The following is a 24510-nucleotide window of genomic DNA, read 5'->3' as shown; positions in this document are numbered from 1 at the left end:
ACATCCAATCAAGTTAAGATTAAAGAGGAAACAAAAGAGAAAATCTTTGCAAAAAGTTCCTCTGATAAAGACCTCATTTCCAAGAAATATAAGGATCAAAATTTTTAAGACAACAGTCATTCTTCAGTTGATAAACGGTCTAAGTCAGGATGTGAAAAGCAATCATCAGAGAAAAAAATCCAGGCTATCTATTTCCAGATTTTAAAAAAATATTTTTAATTACTCATAAAGAGAAATATAAAGTAATTCTACCTCATACCCAGAAGACTGGCGATCAAAAAAAGGGAAAATGGCAAATGTTAGAGTGGTTATGGGAAAAAAGAGACATTGACTAACTATTGAGTGAGTATAAGCTTTATGGAAGACATCTATAATTACACACAAAGACTTATTAAACAGTTATAGAAAGTTATTAAACTAAACCCTTTGACTCAGCTATACAACTCTTCGTGCTTTACCAAGAGAAATCAAAAAATAAAAAAGTCTTGTATGTACGAAAATATTGCTCCCAGCTATTTTTGTGGACACAAAGATGAAAATAAAAAAAAATCCCTAGAAACAAAAGAAACAAAAAAAAAAGTGTTTCAGTTGGGGAATGCTTGAACAAGTTGTATAGGAAGGCACCGCATGATAACTAGAATTACATATCAGAAGCTTGCTACTGTTCATGGATGAGATGACAAACCCCTACACTATAAATACATATCTAAAAATATGAAAATTCCACAAATAATTCAGACTGAAAGTAGACCATTATCACAAATGGGACCATTGTACATAATGATCCATAAATAATGATGATCTATAAAAAAATCTGAGAATAATTTTTTCATAGATTCTATTATATCAAATACTCATTATCTCCAAGCTAATATGAAACAAAATGTTCTCAAAATATTGAGACCAGTAAGAAAAATAGAGACCACTTGTGATCTCATAGGAAACTACCAATCAATCAATTCAATCAATAAATATTTAAGTGCCTACTATGTGCTCAGTACTGGGGATATAAAAAGAGACAGTGTTCCTATCTTCAAGGAGCAAATTACCAGAAGAAGAAACCAGTACCTTGTTTGAAACCTGTGGTCTTAGCCCTGAAGGGCTAAGTGACAGGGTCTGGGTCAAGACCAAAGCAGATCTTGAACACAGGTCATCCGGGCTCTGAAGTCAGCTCTCAAAATATATCACTTGCCTAAGATTATACAGATATTAAATGTCAGAGTTAAGATCCTAACCTATTTCCTCTGAGTTCAAAGGAAGAGCTCTTTATAAAAACCATATTGCCTCATCACAGCTTAAAGTTTCAAACCCACTTAATGACTTCTCTTCTTCATTACCAAGATATTTTAAAGACAATTTGACTATCCCTACATCAACTTTATATGCTTTACTCAAGGAATTGAAAACATAACATAATGACAAAAAATAATTCTGATGACCTTTTGTTCAAACCCTTTGACCTCTACTCTTCCAGGCAATGTCCTAATACTGAGAGAAAGGGTACAATAAGTAAAACAACATCTTATTTTACTATAATATTATTTAAACTTTTCATATTTGTTAGGTATGATTTTATATTTATGCCTTGAAAAAATACAACTTTATAAATTTAATCAATAAATAAACAAGCCATCTGTCTGCTCTCATTTAGGGACAATCCTACCAGAAGGTAACAGGATGTTCTATGGCGAAAAAATTTCTCTAGGAAAAGCTAAAGAAAGCACTATTTTATATGGCTCTGATAAATGTGGAAAGTTGTGTATAACTGCACGCCTACTAATTATTTTGCTGCAAAGCCTCATTGATACATCAATAGATTCAAAATGGTGTCAGAAGTGAACTCTAAAATTTTATTAGCTTGATATGTAAGCAAAGGAACAAACAAAGGATGGGGAGAGGGATAAACATTCAGAATTCCAGTTATCCAGTAAACAATGACACAACTTTATTTGGTGGATCATAGTACACCATCTAATCACTAGAATATTGTGCAAGTAATCAGCTACATAAATAACATGATGTATAGATGGATGTTTAGAGAATGAGAAAGCTTACACAACGTTTAAAAACTTGCTAAAAGGAAAAGGGCTCCTAACAACACAAATCAGAGTCAATACAGATTGTTTCCTCTGCCTGTGTACTCCCTCCCAAATTTCCTGCTGTTTCCCATCTGCAACCTCCACATACCCACACTATTCTATCACCATGGCTGTTCAACTGGGTAATGACAAAAAGACAAAGGAGTGATTAAAAATATTACAAAACTGAGACTGACAGAGGGCAAGGAGAGGAGCAATCCTGAAGCTAAAAGCATAAAAAAAATAGGTAACAAGACCCTTGAGTGATCAGCAACCATCACTGAACAGTCTTCCTTACCTGAATACTGCCCTCAACACTAACCAAGAGAAGAAGTACAGAGTGAAACTGTAGATAAAAGTCAATTTTGCATGCTCTTCTGGTGAAAGGGAACCAAAACCAATGACCATTTTTTAATGAGAAAAAGACTTTTCTGGGTATCTTGATCAGACCATTAAGGAAACACAATATTTTTTCCCATATTCATTTAGTTTAGAGCATTTTTTCAAAGCCAACTGATTTCAAAATTCCAGTTCTGAAGAGTTGTATTTTAAACTGTTTTACAAGCAATCTGCACATAAGATTATTATAATATGGGAAGATTTAAAAAAGTGTTTTATAGAAATTTGTCTCTTTGCAGCCTCATGGCCCTTTGTGGTAGGTATTATTATCGTCCATACTTCACAGATACAGAGATAAAAGTTCAGACAGGTTAAGCATCTTGCCCAGAGTCACATAGCCTGAAAATATCTGAGGCAATTTCAAACCCAAGTCTATCCACTATGCAATGCTGCATATAGTATTAAAATGTCCTGGAAATACACATCAGTGTGTGCCTCACTATGTCATCAATTTTTTTAAAATAATTGAACTTTCTTTTTTATTGTGAACTTCCTCATCAGCAAACATTTGAATATATGTAGGGCAAGAAACAACGCATTTCTGTTACCTACAGTTTTTAAAAAAAAAATTTGCATATAATATTTAACAAGGTAGCAACATAACGTTCTATTTGATTGTGTCCCCTTCTACCCTTCTTTGGTTTTCTTCTATTTATTCTTTAAAGTCTTTTAGAATATCTTTTTTTTCTTTTCAAATCCAGCCAATTTATCCCAAAGCCCCAGTAGAATCCCTCTTATGTAATAAATATGAATAGTCGAACAAGCCAAATCAACACATTAGCTATATCTGAGAATGTACTTTTCATACTGCATCTCTAGTACATAATCCCTGTCAAGAAGCATGAGATAGGCTTCGTCATCGATCTTTGGACTATAGGTTTTGATTACTCTTGAATAAAAGCCCAAAGGTCTTGAGTACTGAAACACAGACTAAATGGCTGTCACTAACATATTCAACAAATCTAAAGTAGAATCTATAAAATATTTTCAGTTGTTCAATATTTTGATGAATGCATGCTCTCAGAGATGTCTATATGTCATCCAAAAATGTCTATTGCAACCCATATCCATTGCATAAATACACTAGAATTGTCAGCCTCACATAATCAAATGCATGTGTCAGTAGTGATTCTATTTAGACCTGGACCACACTAGGAGGTGGCTGCTAGGTGGCACCATAGTGCACAGAATGCCATCCCTGAAGTTAGGTGGACTCATTTTTATGAGTTCATATCTAGCCTCAGACACTTACTTAGTGGTGCGATGATGGGCAAATCACTTAATCCCATTTGCCTTGGTCACCTTATCAATAGAAAGTGCTGGAGAAAGAAATGGCAACCACTCCAGTATCTTCCTCAAGAAAACCCCAGATGGGGTCACGAAGAGTCAGACACAATTGAAAAAAGGACCGAACAATAACACACTAGGAGTCATTTAGATAAAATGAAATAGGAGTGATTAAATCAAGCTGAAAGAAACTTTAACTCTTTCTGGACCAGCCTCCCCAATCCAATTCAATAAACATTTATTAAGTACCTACCGTATAGAATGTACCATACACTAGTCACAGAAGACATACAGAAAAAAAATTTAAGCCTATGGATTCAAGAAGTTTATATCTTATTGAGGAAATACATGAACCCAGATAAGTTAATTTTTAAAAAAATTAGTCTTACATATGGAATTTTCAAGAGAGTCAGAACACTAACAATTGACATTAAAAGGAAATGCAATGGAATTAGGAAAGACCTCATTAGAAGACAGCACCTGAGACTTATTTTAAAGGATGTGTTTTAAAATGTTGAGGAAGCAGTGAGAAGAAGTATACTTCAGGCATGGATGACTACCTGTGCAAAAGCAAGTAAAATGGAAAAAGGAATATCAGAATGGCAATAACTAATAGGACAGTAAGTCAAGAAAAGCACATGAAGTAAGACTTGAAAGGTAGCTGCCTGCAAGACCGTAAAGAACTAGGCTGAAGATTTGTTATCCTAGAGACAATAGGGAGCCAATGAAGGTCTTAGAGCAGTAGAAGGTTTTAGAGCACAGTCAAATCTGTATTTCAGAAATATAATTTTATGGATAAGGAGACTATGGTACAAATTAATTAACTAGTAGCAAAAATGATATTAGAATCAGTCTGGATAATTTGACGTATTGTATGTGTTTCATTACTTATATATTTCAGCTCATAATTTATTAGTTGATCAGGATAAAAAAATTCCTTGCTATTGAAGAATAAAAGAAAAACACACATATTACAGTTAAAACTTCAGACTAATGGGGTAAATTACTTTCTTCTCATAATTACAGGGCATCATAAATAACCTTTAGATTTCATATTTCTGGCAAATTGAGCACTATAAATAACAGAATAAATCCACTTTGACATCACCTGGCCCCTGGAATTATTAAAAGTATTGTCTACTTACTCAGGAACAGAACAGTGTCTCAGACTCATATTATTTTTCTCTTCTTGGCACTACTTTAATTATTGTTAAGACTAACATAATGATTTTCTTCATTTGAAAATGTTTAACTGTAATTGAAGAGCCTTATTTGAATTTGTTTTAATCACAAGGATTTTATTTGAATCCAATTCCATATTTTACAAAAATCAATGATGCTTTAATTACTTGGCATTGAGTTTTAGCACATTTCAAATATTAACAGAGCAATATTTTAATCATTCTAATAGATTTTTATCCTTGACTTTCAAAACTTCTGAAAGCACTCATTATATGTTGAACAATACAGACAATATTTTGTAGCAAAGGCAAAAGTAATTCCATAAAGTTAATTATTCAAAAATTTTCTATAATAATTAAGAAGTAATTTTGTGACTTGCAAAAACGGATCCCACCCAGCCAATGTCTACTTACCAACAAAACAACTGAGAGTGGAAACTTCAATTTTGTTAATTAGAAGTAGACTGGAAGAAACCATTTGTTTTCTAATCTGCATTTCTGTATTTAAGTAGACTACTGAAGGCATATCATAAGGCTGAATCACAATGGATTCAAATGAAAGTTATAAAATAATCTGTTTTCAGAAACGTAGGTGCTTAAATGAAGACATCATAGACTAATAGGATGGATAGAATGATGGATGTGGAGTCAGAAAACCCTAAATCCAAATCCTAACTCTGATATTCAATAACTGTGTGTCCATGGGCAAAGTCCCTCAAACTCACAACCTTGATTTATCAATTCATAAATACTCAAATAGATCTTTAATCACATCCATTTCGAAGTTCTTGTCAACCATCCTATGTACTTGTTATACAAGTCCTTCCATTATTTAATTACAGAAGGTGTACTCAATTTGGTGGACCCTTGTGAAGACATCAGGGAAGTATACTAGCTGCTCATCCGTCATCTTCCACTCTTGCCTTCTGCCCCAGCCATCTTCTCCTCTTATCAGATAGCTTTTACTTCTGTTTTTCTTTGAATTGCCTTCTAGATTATACGTTGTAGCTTCTTCACATCTGCTATGAGTATCTCCATTGCCTTCTGTAAGATAATCCTTTCTAACTGTAGTATTCTGTGTCTTGCTTTTAAATGCAATATGGGGTTTAAAAAAAGATAGACCTGGGCTTTCTTAGGAAGTTTGGGGTCTTTAAAGAAACCTTGCAATTTCCTGAAGGCAATCCAGCTCACTTTCTCCTCTTCCTGCTTAACCCTTGTCCCAACTTGTTATTAATATGTGCTGTATTTCCCAGATATTCATACTGATGGGCAAATTTCATAGGTTTCCCATCAAAATGCATTCTATAATCTGATCAAAAGACATATGTTTTCTACTTGGTCTTTCCTATGTAAGATATTTAAGCAAAATTCTTTTAAATGATAACAGATCTCAAAGAGAAAGTTCTGTAATATTCTGAGGTTTGATGTAATCAATGCCACATCATCTTTAAACAGAAGCATATGGAGTTCTTCTCCAGGAAAACTGTTGGAAACCATGCACTGGGTCTCCTCTAACACTATGGCAAACACCTATCGAAAATTTGTAACTCCTTGTTCTACTATGCCTTGCTTCATCAAATGAAACCTTGATTGAGGCTATCCCTGTGTCTTCCAAGGAATCTCTAAAGATTTGATTTAAGATTGGGAAACAGTTTATTTAAAAAGTGGCATGAAGGTATTTTTCATAATCAACAAGTTCAGTGGAATCTTCTATTTTCTATATCTTTTATTCAATTGTGATATGACAAAGATCTGATCCATTCTTTTTTTCTTTCTTTTCTCTGTGTGTGTGTGTGTGTGTGTGTTTGTGTGTGGCAATTAGGGTTAAGTGAATTGTCCAGGGTCACACAACTAGTAAGTGTCAAGTGCCTGAGACTTGATTTGAACTCAGGTCCTCCTGACTCCAGGGATGGTACTCTATCCACTACACCACCTAGCTGCCCTAGAGCCATTGTCAAATATTTCTCGAGAAAGCTTTTTTATTCGCTTCGAATATTTTCATTAGGATGCCCTTTTCATGTAAAGATGAATCTCAAAGGTCTTTTGTAGATGGGAAAATAGACATAAATATCAGTGGCTGTTGATGTTCTCACTCACCTTTTATCTTCACTATACACTTTGGTGTCTCCCCCCCTTCAGATAACTTATCTAGGGATCTCTTTTGCTTTCGTAAGTGCATCACTTCAGCACACATACATACATACATACATACATACATACATACATACATACATATATTATACAAAATATGTTTATATTATATAACAGTACTTACATCAGATGGATTGGGATATTATATATAATATACATACATATTACCTATATACAGTATATATTACATATATTATATATGTATATACACACACTATATATAGATATGCATATGTGTATGTCTATCTCTATATACATATATATGTGTGTATATATACACACATATAAAATATTCCATCTGATTTCCCCATCTCTGCTTTGTTCTCTTTGGCACTATTTTTACCTTCCCTCTAGGCATGTCCTAGACCGTATGATGTAAGTATCTTGACTTCATTGTCCTTGTTATAAAGGTCTGCAGGTCTTTTTTAAGTTTTCTTCTGTCTGTTCTCCTTCCATTCTCATCCATAAATGCCCTTGGGAGGACTTTGTCTTGCCAGGTCTTCTTTACACTGGATTTACTCTGCCCTACGCCTCTCTGCTTTATGAGACAACACTTGATAATAATGCTCATGGTACCTAGCCTCACATAGTGGTCAGGGTGTAAAGCATTTCACAGACTTTAAAGCCCTCTAGAACTATCAGCTGTTATTAAATGCTCATAACTAAATTTATTTCTACTCTCAGTCATTGTTTACTATGATGAAGCATCTTTAAAAGTAGCCAAAAGCTATTGAATTTAGCTTTTCATGCACACAATTAAATTTAGAAGTGACCCAAATTAAGAGGGAGAGAGAGCACCACAAGGGGACAGTGGATAAAAAGAAAAGGAGGTGGAAAGTTAGGGAGAGGAAAAAGAGTAACTATAGACCATACGATACTGAGAAGAATTTTGATTTGTGTGAGTTTGATTTTTTTGAGAAATGGTAAATATTTATTTGAGGTAAGACAATAAAAGGCACCAAAAGAAGCCAACATGAACTGAAATCAAAGTATAAGTTACTTAAGGTTTGAGAATATGGCTATTAATCATTACTTTTTTAAAAAATAGCTTACCAATGAAAGTGATAACTAATCAAATAGCCTCTTCTTCAGTAACAGTGGTTGAAATTTATTATCTTCGCTGAATCATAGAGAAGAATTCTTATTAATTTTGTAAAACTGTATCTTCCTCAAACCAACAGAGCAAAGAAGCATAAGAATAAATATCATTCTCCTTTGCCTAAGAAGGAGAATTCTTCAAATACCTCCATAGATGTACCAAAAATCAGAAAAGAAATCTATTAATTAAACATTCTTACCAGACTCATTTCCCTTGTAATTGTGGTATGGAGGTGAAGTCCTAGTAATTCCATTCGTCTTAGTCCAGCCCACTTGCATACCATCAAGTGTCATCACAAAGAAGTCAACTTCAAAATCACACTTCTTGTTAGATGAACCTAATTGGAGAAGAATTCATTTCAGTTTTCAAAACTCAATTTGGCTTTTGGCTTCTGATGGCACTAGTTCCACTAGTAATAATACTAAATTTGAAAGCTGATTTGTTTATCACTTTTTAATAGTTTACAAAGCATTTTCCTCTCAACAATTTTATAAAGATATTTAGTATAAATATGATTTTCTCTTTTGTGGATTAAAAAACTGAGTCTGAGACTTCTGGGTCATGTGACCAGAAATATGGCAAAGGGTCTCCAGACCCCTTTAACTCTTAAAAACTCTTCCCCTCCACCCGAATTCTAACCGCCCCCTAGGGATTCTGTCCTTCCCCCTTCCCTCCCCAGTTCTGAATTCCAGCTTCCCCAAGGTTTAGTTTTTCTCCCTTGCCCATCCTGACCCCAATCTTTCCCTCTTGCAGAAAAAGTCCAAGATCTCGGCTTCTCGGAATCTGTAGCTGAAGACCCTGATGCTGCAGATTACCAAGCAGGAGCTGGAGCGCGAGGGGGATGATCGGCTGGGGAGAAGGGCCACCTGCTTGGGGAGGGCTATGCTCCCGTGGAGCTGGCCCGGGCTCGGGGTGGCCAAGCAGCAGGAGCTGTGTCAGGAGCTTCGGGCCAGAGTGGACAAGTTGGAAAAAGAGAGATACGATCTGGAGGCAAAAGTTACTTGGAATGTCACCCAGATTGCTGATCTGACCCAGAAAATCTTTGACCTGAGAGGGAAGTTCAAGCGTCCAGCCCTGCCAAGGGTGCGGATCTCAGCAGACACCTGATAGGGGTCCTGAGGAGGGCCCAGACCTCGGGTCCCACCTCAGGCAGGTGAAGAAGGATGACAAGGAGAAGGACAGCTGAGAGTGGGAGAATGGAGAAGGAACATTGATGCCCTGAAAGGGATGGAAAGGAGGAAGAAGTGTGAAGTCTGCTGGGGTCAAACAGTGCCTCCCCCCCAACAAACCTGGGCCAATGCCCAGCCTTGAACCCTCTCTGAGTTGGAGTAAAAAAAAAAAAAAAAAGCAACTCCCTCTTAAAAAAAAAGAGGAATTGTACACCAGATACAGAACAACTGAATCCACAGGACAAAGAAGAGGGAACCCCAAAAAGGTAAAATACATAGCAATTAACAGTGGAAAATGATAATGCTTAAAACTTTACCCAGCATCCCTCCCCCTCCACAAGCCTCTGTATTCCAAACAGAGAAGCACAAAGTGATGGACACAAGGGTAAAAAAAAACTTATATTTTTAGATATGATTATTACATGTATTTGCTTTGCTTGGCTATGCACATTTATTAGGAGAGAGATTTTGTTTGTTTTTCTTGGTTAATTGAGAGTAGTGGTTAACAAGAGTAATATTAAAAGAGAGGCAATAAGTTAGCTAAGAAAAAAATTGCATCAAATAAATATCTCTGATAAGCATTTGATACCTAAACTATACAAGCAACTAATAGAAATCTATAAGATCAAAAGTTATTTTTAATAATTTTAATAATTACAGAGTTCTTAAAAGAATTACAAACTATTAATAACCACATGAACAATGCCCCAAACCACTAATATGAAAACAATAATTATATGAGAATGCCCCCAAATCACTAAGAATAAGAAAATTCAATAAAAATAATTAAGTATTTGTTTCACGCTCAGCAAATTGTCAAAGATGACCAAATAACTAATCTAGAGAGACAAAGAAAAGATGCATATGCACTAGTGCTTGGTTAGTGGATCTGTGAATTGGTACAACCATTTTGGAAATCAATTTGGACTCATTAAGAAAGATTGACTGAAATATCCATTCCCTTTGATGTAAATCTGACACTTCTAGGTATATATTCCAAGACTAATGACCATGTACACCAAAATTGGGGTACTTATTGGGGTACTCTCTAGTAACAAAGAATTGGGGAAGAAAGTAGATACCCTTCAATTGAGGGATGCTTAGCAAGTTGTCAAACTTGAATATAATGAAATACTACTACTAAGAAATGATGGATAAGAAGAATACAGAGATGCACAAAAAAGACAAAAGAGTAAGGATCAAGAAAACAATATACATGATAATTATGACATCAAAGTCATTGCAGTGTTATTAGCATTTGGCTAGCAACTCTGGAATTTTATTAGAATGTAAGCTCCTTGAGGCTGGAGATTGGTTTTGGTTTTGCTTGGTATTCCCAGCGCTTCTCAAAGTTTATTTCATATAATAAGCATTTGATAAGCCCTTGCTGAATCATGAGGATGAATTAAAACAAGTGTATTCAACCATGATTTAGTCTGGTTCCATATTTCAGCAAAGTATCATGACAATATTAAGATCATAGAAGCATGTCCCTATTCAGTCTCTACATTCTTAAACTATTTGGGATTTTTTATTAGTTGTACCTCAATAAACATGTTTTCAGATTTTCTTCCTTTGTTCATATATAGTGTAGCAAAGACTCCAAGAGCACCTAATGGTGGCTGAGACTCCTGGCTTGCTCACAGTGATGATTAGGGCTGGTTACATAAACCTAATGCTGCTAGGCTCCCTCTACAAAACAATCTCCAGAATGTTGTTTTTCTCTTTAATAAGAGTGTGACAAAACGATGATAATTTACATTTTAATATGGCACTTTCAAGATTTACAGAGCTCTTTCTTTACTACCCATGAGGGAGCTAGCATACATAGCATCGTCTAACTAATGAGGGTTGGGTGTACAACTCTGCCTTCTATCCTCCAAATTAGTACCAAAATAATCTCTGTAACGAATGAGACAAACCATGCTGCTTCCCTGTTGAACATTTTTTCAGTAGCTCTTTATAACCTCTGGGATAAAAATACCTACTCTTCAGCTTGGGAAAGCTCTTGACAGCCTGGTTCCAGCCTACTTATCCCAAGTTGCTGCACTTCACTCTCTTTCAAAGTACTTACGTTCTGACTGGAATGGACCATTGCTATTCCTTGAACTCAGCTTTCAATATCTCACTTTGGTGTCTTTGCCCATGATGCCCCGTGATGAGATTGGCTCACCTTTGTATTTTTTAATTCTTGGCATCTTTTGAGGCTCCATTCAGATGTAATCTCTCATCGGAAGCCTTTCCTGAGTCCTTTAATAAGTAATACTCACTCCCTCCTCAAATAACCTTGTGTTCACTTAACTGTTATATCCCACTCTCCCAATGGAAAATAAGTTTCCTGAGGGCAGAGATTTTTTTTGTTGTTTCTTCTTTGTATACCTGGCACCTGAACAGTAACCTTGCATAGTAGGTACTTTTTAAATGGTTGTGGAATGGGCTATAACAATCCCTTTGAGATCTAATCAGAGATTGAAAAGTATTTTAAGTGGGAAAATTGTCATTAGCAAAATTTTTAAAATTACAAAGCAAAAGACATGTTCAGGGGTATGGAATGAACCAGTTTATCCATAAAGCAAAGGGGTCGTGTAGAGAAGCAAAAGGAAATAAAGACGCAAAAGAAAGTTGAGGCCAAGCAGTGACAAGCCCCTCAATGTCTGGTAGAAAAGTTGGTAATTCATCCTACTAACAATGGAGAGTCATTGAAGGTTTGGGGCAAAAAAAAATGCTATGCCAACGTCAATACTTTAAAGACAGTCCTTTGTGCTTAATCTGTACAAGCTGGGCTCCTGGTAAAATCCTGAAAGCAAAAATATCTGAACTATCTTTTCTCAGTCCCCTGCAGAAATATCTTCACTTGGTAAAGATTTAAGGTTTTTCTTTCATTCCTTAAAGAGAATTAATTTTTTAAAAAATCTGTTTGAAGAATGGTTCTTCGTTCTTTGAAAAACCAGAGTCGAAGATATTATCTATTAGGTTACCAACTGTTCCTTATGTTAGGATCCATGTAATAAGTTCTTTCTAAAATTCAGCATCAGGGAAAAAAGTTTGTTCCTTTAAATGAATTCATATGCATGCTTCCTTTTATCAAGCAATAAATACTACATAGTCTAATATGTTTCTGTTTTTGCCTTAGCTGCTAGGGAACTCAAAAGTTATATTCAGTGTTCAACTATAAGAACGAACTCATTCCAGCTGCCTGGTAATCTATTCCTGCATTTTTTAAATTGGTTTTTCTTCTGTTTTTATTTTTAATTTTCCTGTTAAATATGTCTTTTAACATAGCATGCCATATCAATTCCCCTTTTGAGGCAGGAAGAATACAAAACGTAATTTTTTGTGATTTATTCCCTGTTTTTATTCGAAAGGATTGCTTTTAGGCATATCACCATAAGTAATGTTGATACTAAAATGCTAAGGTGGATGGTGACATAGGCAAAGTCAAGTTCCATTTTGAAAGTTATTTCTAAATCCCCAGGGATGATGAATTATAATGCTGCTTTGTTGGCCCTCCTTCCTTCACATTTTATTAAAATGGAAAAAAATCTTTAGGGCAGAAGTTTATAAGTCCCCACGGAAGGTTTTTTATTGAACAGAAATGTGGTTGCAGTTCTTCATCAATGCTACGTCTACATTTCAGAGTCTCTGCAGGGAACAAGACTAAGGAGGTAGGTGGAGAGAAGTGATTATCAGCATTAGGTGAAGATAATAAAAGTGAATAAAGACAGTGGGCGACAGAGAGGATCAAGGCACATGGCACAGGACTTCATGTATACTTACATCGATGGCACAGAGGGCCTTGGGCCTGTTAGCTATTCCTCTATGCTAATGATTCAGTTTCTCTTACGTTCCTACCTCTCAAGGGTACCCTTGTACCCTAAACACCTTCACTATGGTGATGTCACTGCCTTCAGTTACAACTGCAAGCACCTACTACCTTCTGCTATCAGGCCCTACTACTTACCAGACTCTGTGCTAGATTAGGGAAAGTAAAAGAAAAATCTGAGACTCCCCCTGCCCTCAAGGAATTTACAGTCTACTAGGAGAAAACAACATGTATGTTAAGAAGTCAACACAAAATAAATAAAAAATAGTCAAAGAGGAGTGGGGCTAGATGATAAGAAAAGACCAAAGTGATAAGCAAAGACTCCAACCAGAGGTGAGCCTTGAAGAAAGCAAAAGAACTCTAAGAGATGGAGGTGAGAACATTCCAAGCATAGCAGATATCCTGTGAAAAGCCATAAAGACAGATGATGGTGATGGTATGCCTAGCATGGGAACTGGCACATAGCGGGTGCTTAATAAATGTTTGTTAATTGATTGACTTATTGATTGATTGGATTCTGTGTGTGAGACAGCAAGTATTCCAGTCCTTCATGTCTGGAACAAAGAGGAAGTGAGTGGAAGTCATTTGAAATCCATCTGAAAAGGCATGATAAAGCTTGATTACAGAAAATATAATAGCCTTTCTTTACCCTGTAGCAAGAGTTTCCACTTAAATATTGGACAGATTCAATGATGCCAATTTGATGTCCCAGCAAAGTTTGTGGGAAATAAAGTTCTTACACCAACTTTAACTCCCTTCATTCAGCTGATTCTTATTCTTACAGTAGTACATGCCTAGACCTCTGTGAGAAGAAGCAGAAAACCAACACAAAAGAGCCAATATCCTCAGTCAAGGGAAAATTAACTTGCCCTTCCCTCCCAATCTACTCCTCCTGCTAACTTCCTGATTTCTTTTAATGGCTTCATTGTCATCCCAATCATCCATTGGAGTCACTTTTTACTCTTTTCCTTCCTTAGTCAGCCACATCCACATCCCCATCATCATGACATACTGAAAATAGCAATGGATTTAAGCCAGAGCACCTAAGTTCAAATCTCAGGATCTTTATTTACCACCTACATCACCCATAGCAAACCACAATTTCTGTGGATCTTGATTATCTCATCCATGAAATGAGGACAATTTGAATAGATGACCTGCATGGTCTCTACCCATTCTAATCTCTGTGAATTTATGAACAAAATCATTTGCCAAATAAATTCTAGGGGCAGAATCATGACATATTGTGAAGACGGTGCTCATTCTTTTTAACCTAATTACTGTAGACTGAGCTCCTGGTAAAATCTCAGAGAGACATACTTGGGTCTTATGATCTCCATCATCTGCAGATATGTCTTCCCTGAGTAAAGACTTTAGGACAACCCTTCCATTTTTCCTCCATAGTATCTCATGCATCATCCTTTATGCCCCCTATATATTACCCCATTTCAGGAGACTTTCCTTAGACTATTGTAATACCCTCCAGGCTGGTCTTCTTGCCTTTTCTCTCCCTTCTCCCATTCATCCTTCACACAGCTTCCAAAATCATTTGCCTATAGCACAGATGTGACCAAGTCATTCCCCTACCCAAAAATCCCTAATGGCCCCCCTACTTCATTTATGACAAAATGCACTATTCTTAGCTTGATATTTAGGTCTCCAATAATCTGTATCCAATCCAACTTTCAATTTCATTCTAGGTCAGTCCTCTTCCAAACTGGATTATAGGATGTTCCCCCATTTTATCCTACACTGTCCCAGTTCTGTGTATTTGCATATGCCATTCTCCAAACTTGGAATATACTTCTCTCACTATGTCAGCCTCACATCCTTCTCTTCTTTTGAGGCCTAGCTCTGATATCACAATTAACCTTCCTGGAATTCCCCCACTGAAAATCTTCATTGGTTTCAAGACTGCTGCTTGATACCATAGTAATAATTGCCTCTTCAAATTTTCTTAGAGTATTATATCTGGATTTCTTTGTCCTTTGCCCTAGGCAAACTCCAACTTCTATTAATAATTATAATATTTGCATGCATGTAATATCCTCATAATAAGCTCGTTGAAGGCAAGGAATCACTATTTATCTCAATATTTGCAGTGCCCAGCACAATGCCTGGAACAATGAAGAAACTTAGTCAATATTGAATTGAATTGAATTGAATTGAAATTAAATTGAATTTAAATTAAGAGCAACTTCTAAGATTATCGAATACACTCCCCGTTTTTATACATTAAAAAAGAAAATTAGAGAGGCTAAGTTAGTCAATGTAAACAGTGAGGTAGTGGAAGAGTGAGAACTGGAATGCAATTCTCCTGCCTTTCATTTCTTTCTGTTCTTCAGGTGTTTTCAGTCATGTCTGACTTTTTATAGCCCCATTTGGGGTTTTCTTGGGAAAGATACTGGAGTGGCTTGTCATTTCCTTCTCCAGCTCATTTTACAGATGAGGAAACTGAGGCAAATGGGATTCAATGACTTGCCCAGGATGAGTATTCATGACCCCAGGCCATCTTACTTCCCTGGCTTTTATAGCCCAATGTTTTCCTTACTACCAAAGATCCAATACCTCTATTTATTTTTCGTCAAGTTTTACTGATGTTTTTCTCTTCAAAATGAAATATTTTTTTTCTGATAAACACCCCCTTCTCCTGATCTAACCTTCCCCTGTAACAGAGGGAAAAACACAGCCACTATACCTGGCAACATCAGGTACCATTTTGCATCCCTAGTCCTCCATATCTCTCTACTAAAAGAAAGGAAGTATTTTGCAATCTGTTCAACAGGACAAAATTGGGCAACCACGCTTTAATCAGAGTTGGTGGCTTTTTGGTGTAGTTTTTATTTCTATTATCTTGCATTACTATATAATCGAAACCAAATAAACCCAACAAATATCCATTGTGACAAGCAGGATATATATGGGAGTGGCTCTCGGGATATCTTTGTTCAGACCATGCAGTGAAATTACTTGAAGAAGTACTTTAGAAAATTCTACAAATACCATTCTCTTATACCATCATAGAGGACAGCGTACATGTGTGTACAAATGACATCCATATTTTAAAAGCTTGAAATTACCGACTACAAAATGTATTTCAACTCTTCAGCATGGTGGCTGGTAGCACTGCTCTTTATACTTTAACATATGTCAGGATGATGGTGAATTCTGGATGTGTTAGAAAGAACAGAAAGTCATGAAAATATTTTCTTTCCTCAGGAGATTCTCAGCAGGGGATTTTCCTTATTATAAATTTAGTCTAATGATCAGATGTGTTCAGCTAACTCTTGTAAAAGACTCACCAAAATGAATCACCAACAAGAGCTATATTATTTAGAAGTACATTGGAAGAAGGATTTTTTTTTAATTCTCTTTATTCCTAACTTAGTAAGATCACAAGATCATAGAGCTAGAGATAAAAGGGAGTTGAAAAATCATCTAGTCCAATTCCATTATTTTACACATGAGTAAACTGAGGGCAGATCTAAGTGGTATAATGGATAGAATACCAGGCCAGGAGTCAGGAATACTCATCCTCCTGAATTCAAATCGGGCCTCAGACACTTACTAGCTGTGTGACCCCGTTTAAGTCACTTAACCCCATTCACCTCAGTTTCCTCATCTGTAAAATGAACTGGAGAAGAATATGTCACACTCCAGTATCCCATCCAAGGAAACCCCAAATGTATTCACAAAGAGTTGGAAATGACTGAAAACAACTGAATAACAGAACTGAGGCCCAGGGTTAAGTGAATCAGAATCACAGACTCAAAAGCTGCAAGAGACCCTCTGACATCATTTAATTCAACCCACTCATTTACAATTGAGGACATTGAGGCAAAGGACATCAAATGACTTTTCCAAGGTCATAGAGACAGTAAATTTCAGAAGTGGGATTTGAACCCAGGTTCTCTGACTCCAGCCACCATTCTTGTCCACTATATTACATTGTCTGGAAAACTACTGTAAAAGTTCTTGAATTATCATGTTTGGGGTTTCTGTAAAGGTGTTTACAGCCATATCCATCATCACATCTGAAAGAACCACTTTCCAAAATTAAATCTGTCATCTGTAGATTTGTCGCTATCCACGATTTTCCTAGATTAGTAACATCACCGGCACGTCATAGTGCCGCAGACATTTGGACAAGGCAGGCAGGAAGGAACTTATCAGCAGAACGTTCATTTCTATAAGACAATGACTTCTACCCTTTTTGGATTAGTGAAAGCTCATTTGGTTTCCCTTAGGCATCTTGAGGCTAGATATGCATGTAGGCAGAACAAGCAGCTCTTTAGGATGTGGAAACAGATGATAGAGAGATGCTTCTGGCTTTCCACAGCATGATTCAAGATAAGCACATGGTCACATATGGAGCCACGGTTTCTGCCCCTTGTGCTCATTCTTTCTGTGCTTAAGTGAATGAATATAACAGAAATAATATCATGTCTTGAGCTTCAAGGGGTTGGAAAAAGCACCAGAAGTTGAGGAACTCAATTTCATTCCCAAGTTTTCCAGCAGTCAAGCCCAATGAGGAACATGGCCCTGAGATGCAGCAACATGGAGGAACCAACCAAGGGAGTCACTGTCGTAGCAGCTCTGCCACATCCTGCTTGGACCCCACTTTCCCCAGGTCTTGAGGTGGTACAGGGAACAGTGCACCCTGGTTCAGGGCACACTATTTTTACACTTTGGTTCTTGCCATGTCTCTCCAGTTAATACTTCTTTGTAAAAGCTAACTGATGTTAATTGGTTAGATAATACTGGGGTGTTAATCACTGGCAATTAATATTGCGGGAACACATCATAATGAGCACTTGAACTGACAGCTAATTATTAGAAAGATACCCCAACCCCTTGGGAACAGCCCTAGAATTCTGAGGAGGAGTTATGGCCGAGCTCAGAGAATCAAACTTGACAATGTAAATGGGAGTTGGAAAAAGGATCCTTAGAGTCTTTCAAAGCTATATGTATATATCTGGCAGTTTGCATACTGCCTAGCATATGGGAGGTACTTAAGAAATGCATGTCGATTGGTTGACTATCAGTTAAAAATAGCTTGTCTTGTATGAAGCAAACTAACAGATTAAATAGAAGAAAAAAGTGTATATATTTGATGGCTCCCCTAAGGTTTGCTGGGTTTCTTTTTAAAAGAACTGCTCCCTACAGAGACACAAACACATTATTGTATTTGATGAAATAACATGAGAATCATAATTTTTTCACAACCTTCTTCCCCAGAAAAGAATCAAAAAAAAGAAACTCAGCTCTTAAAAGTAATTCTGAATTTATCTTCAGATTTTTCTCACTGACTTGCAAGTGAAATACCAAAGCAGAGACTACTCAGAGACGAAAATGGAAAGCTTTAGAAACCAAAAGGTGACCCCACCATGTAACATTTAAATTGAAATCTGTTTACTCTACAGATCCATCCCCTGCTCTTCTCTAGGGCTGACAGTTATTAGAATTTTTCATGCAACAGAGACCTTTCCCACTCAATGCTTCCTCCTGCTTTCATATTAACCTTTTCCCTGAAGCAAGACCATGCATGCTATCACAGCAAGAGTGCTAAAAAGGAGCTTCCTAGATATCAATGAAAGAAAGGACTTTGTACATCTTGTCAAACTGGCCAAGTAGTTCATCTTTGTGACCGGGCAAAGGAAGCATCTGGGAAGAGTCTTTTACAGAGGCTGGAACAAGGGGCAGAACCCTCACATTTAGCTTCTGTGGAGAAATTGGACACATACAAATGAATCCTTGTACTTCCTTGAACTTTGTCCAAGCACTTAACAGTGTCTAAGTACCCACAATATGATCACTCTTTTAAGCAGCAGGAAGAAAATCATTAACCTGCTTTAGCTCCATGGTGAAGAAAATTTTTTCAGTAATGACTTTCATTAGGTGGAAGTAATATTAGCAGTCTACATCCATGCAAGACAAACAAGAACAAAATAAAAAATCCTAAATTCAATTTCAGTGCACCACACAAGGAAATATGACGGTTTCATTGTAATCACCACTAATATTTAATCTCAACTGAAATAAAAAGATGAAACAGCAGGTAAGTTACGCCCACTTTCAAGTTACAAAATTCACTCTAACTAAAGGCCTGCTAGCATCAGATAACACATGTAATTAAGCAGTAAAAGTTCCCCATGGAGAGTAGGATTTTGAGCTTGAAGGGACATTAGAGATCATTTGGCCTAAGCTCTTTATTTGGAGAAGGCCCATAAAAATGGAAAATGTCTTGTCCAAGTTCACATAGGTAGCAAGTGACAGTCAGTACTTGAACTCAAGTCTTATGATTCTAAAGTCAAAGATTCTTGGAGTTGCATTTTTTTCCTAACACACTACGCATTCCTTTCCTAAAAGTTACTCAGTGCCACGTGAAAAAGCATTCAATTGGCTGCCTACTCTATTCCAATTAGTATGTCAGTTTGATGTTCTACATAAATCATATAGGGATAGACAGGTTCTTATAGTGGGCCTCAGACTTTAATGTAATGTGCACTACTTCATTATTAAGTTGTAAGGCTCATTTGTGCAACCATGAGAATACTAACAAAAATATCTCCATCCTATTTTACTCATATTTCACCCAGCTTGGGTGGGATGCCTTGATGCTTTGGAAAGTCCCCCAATTTATTTTTGTACCTTCAGACCATTCTCTCTTTCCAAAATGAGCGGTTGACCATCTTATGACCACTAAGTCAGTGGAGATGGCTCATGCTTCACCCATGCTTCACTGTGACCCGTCCATCCATCCCGATAATGTCATTTTTGGCCCTCAAGAGGAAGGTCTTTCAACCAATGAGACTCTGTACATTATCATGCCTCTTTTGCATATTTGGGTATCAAACACTATAAAAACAAAGCACTGGAAGAAAGGGGCATCTTAGATTGTGAGGAATATCTGAGGCCCACTTCATTAGAGGGGACCATGGACCCTTTAATAAAGTGCCAGTGGCTTAGAGCTCTATCTCATTCCTTTAGGTTAGACCATTTTAATCCCCACAGTCAACTCTAAAATTTCTCTCAAAATACTCTATTAAAACTACCCAATTAAAAGATAAGTCATACTGTATATTCAGCCTTCCATTAATGAAATACAATATCCTCACATATTAATATTTTTTGTGCAAGAACATATGGGGATAACCACATGTAGAACAAGGACATATTTCTTGCTCTGGGTCTGATTCTGCAGCAAGAGACAATGGACAAAGAGACAAAGTAGACTGGTAAAACGGAGAACTGACAGAGTTAGCAAACCAATTTACTTGCTAAGATTCAGCTGCCCTGCAAGGTGCAAGTACCTCACTTTAAGGTCATGAGGTGAGCAAGTAAGCAGAATTTTTATTCATAGTCCAATTTACACAGAAGAAGAATAGAATCGAGTTTTGTTTAGCAATGTTCCCGACAGGTATATATGTTTTTATGAGGAGTTTTGTCCATGTGTGCATTCTCCCCACTGATACAGATCACAGTAGATGGTCTTCAAGAATTTTTGCGACCAAATATATTCATCAACCTGTGGCCAATCAGGCCATGAGCCTCTCCAGATTGATTTGGCTCATCCTCAGACAATCGGCCCCTGGACCATCACCAGAGTTGTACATAAAGATTGTTTAGTTTAGAAGGACCACTGAGAGCTTATAATTTTCTGGCATGACCCTCAAGAGCTTAAAGTCATTTCCACACCACAATGAAACATCCAGTTAGAATATTAGTGGAAGATTTTGTTTAAAGAAACCAATGTAAAAACTACATCTGGGAGAATCCTCTCTTGGCTGAATTCTAATTTTTCCCCACAGTACTCCTTATCATTAAATGCCCTTAGATTGATTACATGGCGGGAAATTTAAAGAGACACAAAAGAAAGCTTTTGTTGAATTTTGCTTTCATCACATCTTAAAAGAAAAGGCATCATGGCATTAATCTGTAGGGTTTTTTTTTTCCTGTCCCTGTCAAAGAACCTAATCTAAAACAAAATAGCATATAGTATTCTCTCAGTTTTCCAATTAATTTAAACCAATGATTAAACATTATCTATGTTCAGTAGCAAAATAAATAGGTTGCTCCCAGTACATTGGATGGATTCCTTTAAGGTTAACTTTAGGGAGAACTCAGACAAGAGTTATGCATTATAGGTTAATATGGATGGTTGCAAACTGCATTGTTAGAGGCCATATCCACACCCATGAGATCACGGATCCATTTGAGCTTCTGGGTAAAATAGATGTCCAATTCTATTAAACTGTATTCATCATTATACACAAAAGATATCCAAGAATCTCTAGTCCCGGAATCCCCTCAAATGGCAGAAAACTCAATGAATCTCACCGCCATGAATTTAAGCTCAATATGATGAGCAAAGCAAACTTGAACTTTTTAACAAAGGGACAAGAGCATATACTTACAAGGCAATTCATCGTTGTTATCTTCACAGGGATCTGTGAAGTTATATGTGCTGTCCAGAGTCAAAGAGAACCCAGCATCACATTGGAAATTCCCTCTTCCTTCTTGAATTAGCAGAGAAGTGAAAACACAAAAAAGTCCAAGGAAGCAACCAACTTTGTTCATTGGAAATGTTGTAAGGAAGCTGTCCAGTCTAAAAAATATTACCCTTGTCCATTAACACTTAGTCGCTGGCTAGAATCAATGCCATCATCATACATAAATCTCTCCCTATCCCATATGTTTTCCTGACCCACTTCCACCAATGCACCAATCTTGCTGACTCTCTGGGATTCTTCATTAAAGATAATTCCTAAGTCCATTTACTCATGCTCTTTAGAGGCGTGTCTTTAGAAAATATTTAACTTGAATAATTGCACCACTCCTATAGTTAGCAAAGCCTGGACTGTATGGACTATTCATATCAGTTTTAAATAATCCAAAATCCTTATTGGCACCCTTCTTACAGCAGGAGAAGATAACAGATATACCAGCTGTGCAGACACCAATACTGTAAACCTCATAGTTAGACCAAGTCATCAAAGCAAAGTATTCATCACCTATAGAAAATCTTTCCTTCGCATTTCTTAATTCGATCCATATAAAATCATAGAATTTTATTTTAGAATTGAAAGGAATCTGAAATGTCATTTACAAATGAGATAACTGGAGGCTAGGGAAGTGAAGTGAATTTCACAAGGTCTTATAATCACAAAATTTTTTTGTTATAAAGGACCTCAGGTGTCCAAACTTTTGTCCTAGGTAAAAATCTACTCCATAATTAATAATAATAAGCAATAACCGGAATTTACATAACACTGCAAGGTCTGCAAAGTATTTTACATATGTTTTCTCATCTAATTCTCACAGCAATTGTAGGAAGTTGGTGTCATTATTATCCTCATCTTACAGGTGGAGAAACTAAGACTGAGAGAGAGGCTCAGTGATTTGCCCAGGGTCACATAGCTAGCATCTTGGATGACATTTGAACCTAAGCTTTTGTGACTCCAAAACCAGCACTCTGTACACTGTGCCACCTAGCTGTGGCACACCCTGACAGGTGGTCAGCTAGCCTTTGCTTGAATTCAGTAATCCTCAAATTACACTTCTGGATAAGTTATGTTTAAAATGTTTTACTAATACTTAGCCAAAATCTCTTTACCTGAAGCTTCTATTTATTAACATTCATTCTAAATTCTGACTAATCTATTTCTTTTATATGAATTTTTTTCATTCAATTCATGGTTGGTAATATGCTGCATTTACATCTACTATGTATCTCACCATACATACACCTTGGGTCACCTTCAATTTTGAATCTTTCAAGATTGTCATAAGGCAAGTAGGTGGTATAGCAGATAGAGCACTGAACTTAGAATGAGAAGGACCTGAGTTCAAACCCTTCCTCAGACATTTAGCAGACTTTGGAGAAATTACTTAATCTCTCTAAATTTCAATTTCCTCATTTATTAAAAATGTTGAGAACAATAGAACCTACTTTACAGGCTTACTTTTAAAGTATGAGCTAACACATGTAAAGTGCTTTGCTAGCCTTAAAGTACTATAAATACTATCACCATCATTTATAACTATTCCACAATTTACAGCCATTTAGCCTTGAAGGAAACTGGTGTTTAAAAAAAAAAGAGATGGGTTTTTGTTTCAGAAGGAAATTTGGAATTGTTGAAAACATTAAAGAATTTCTCCAACACAATCAAGATGATCATTTTCCTTCCATTCAATTCTTGACTCACTTTTTGATCAATCTGCAGTGTCTCTCCAAGATTCATTTACTTTTGGACCATTTATATGGACTATCCATTGAACTGCATTCTACATCATCTGGATAATGGGGCTTCATCATCCACTTTGTCTTTTCTATGTGCATTGTTAGGCAGAATTCTATTGAGTGATTAAGGAGGTTCTCATTAAGAAGGTTCTGTACTGTTTCCTAACACTCTAAACCTTCAAATAATTAAAGATTGCTATTATGTCCCTTTCTAAGTCTTCCTTTGGGGGGCTAAAAAATTTCATTTCCTTAAATTCTTCTTCACATAACATTGTGTCAAGATATTTATTATCCTTATTTCCCTTTTCATGTTCTACTTTGCTTATGTCACCCTTAAAATGTAGCACCTTAAACAGAACATAGCGCTGTGGATATGATTCTGACCTACCTGGGCGCATTACCTTTCTTGTTCTGGACACTCTGCTTTTATTAAGGCAGACTCAGTTGTATTACCTACTTAGTAGCCACATCAGAGTGCTGATTCCCTAAGAAAGCCTGTATCTAATTAATAGAAGAGGCAGAACGATAAACCAGATGACCTCTTTAAAAGAAATTCAAGGATGGAAAACAGAGAAAACTAGAAAATAGGTCTGAGTATTTCAATAGACTAAGTATTGGAAAAGTATATGACTCTAAGTCCTACTAACTCTTTTTAAAACAGAACTAATTCATTTATTAAAAAATACAAAAAACAAAAAATTGAGAACCAGGAAAATTGGGTTCCCACTCTGGTCATGGCTTTACTACTTAATTGTCTTTAACTCAAGGAAATCATTTTTTTACCTCTTTGAATTTCCTGTACTGCTCTACAAATTTTCTCCTCCATTTCCCAATGTCATTCTGCCCATCTTTCCATTAATAAACAAAAATCAATATTCATTAACTGCTTATTATGTGCCTAACATGGTGCTAAGCACTTAGAATTAATTAACACTCATTAAGAACTTAGGTACATAGGAAAGAATATACACATTCACTCACACACACACACACACACTCACAAAGCAGCTCTCTATCAGTCCCTTGTACTCGGCATTCCTTCACAATAGCATAAACTCACTTACATGCTATTTTTCAAGG

General features: G+C 36.4%; 1 protein-coding gene and 1 pseudogene across 3 annotated transcripts in view; one reads left to right on the top strand and one right to left on the bottom strand.

Annotated features, from left to right (window-relative positions):
- Positions 1 to 24510, bottom strand: part of MALRD1 (MAM and LDL receptor class A domain containing 1) — a 1140778-nt gene that overhangs the window by 846922 nt on the left and 269346 nt on the right. For all 3 annotated transcript variants that reach the window (XR_011976660.1, XM_072651641.1, XM_072651639.1), the window contains exon 2: positions 8395 to 8532. Coding sequence is in view for 2 of the 3 variants with exons in the window: in XM_072651641.1 (XP_072507742.1) it covers positions 8395 to 8532 (138 nt within the window). In the remaining variant the exon portion in view is untranslated. The remainder of the gene's footprint in view (positions 1 to 8394; positions 8533 to 24510) is intronic.
- LOC140531023 (troponin I, cardiac muscle pseudogene) lies at positions 7949 to 9506 on the top strand (annotated as a pseudogene).

This window comes from Notamacropus eugenii, chromosome 3 (genome assembly GCF_028372415.1).
Source record: "Notamacropus eugenii isolate mMacEug1 chromosome 3, mMacEug1.pri_v2, whole genome shotgun sequence".
In the NCBI taxonomy this organism is placed as follows: domain Eukaryota; kingdom Metazoa; phylum Chordata; class Mammalia; order Diprotodontia; family Macropodidae; genus Notamacropus; species Notamacropus eugenii.
This window is presented reverse-complemented; position numbering and strand designations above follow the sequence as displayed.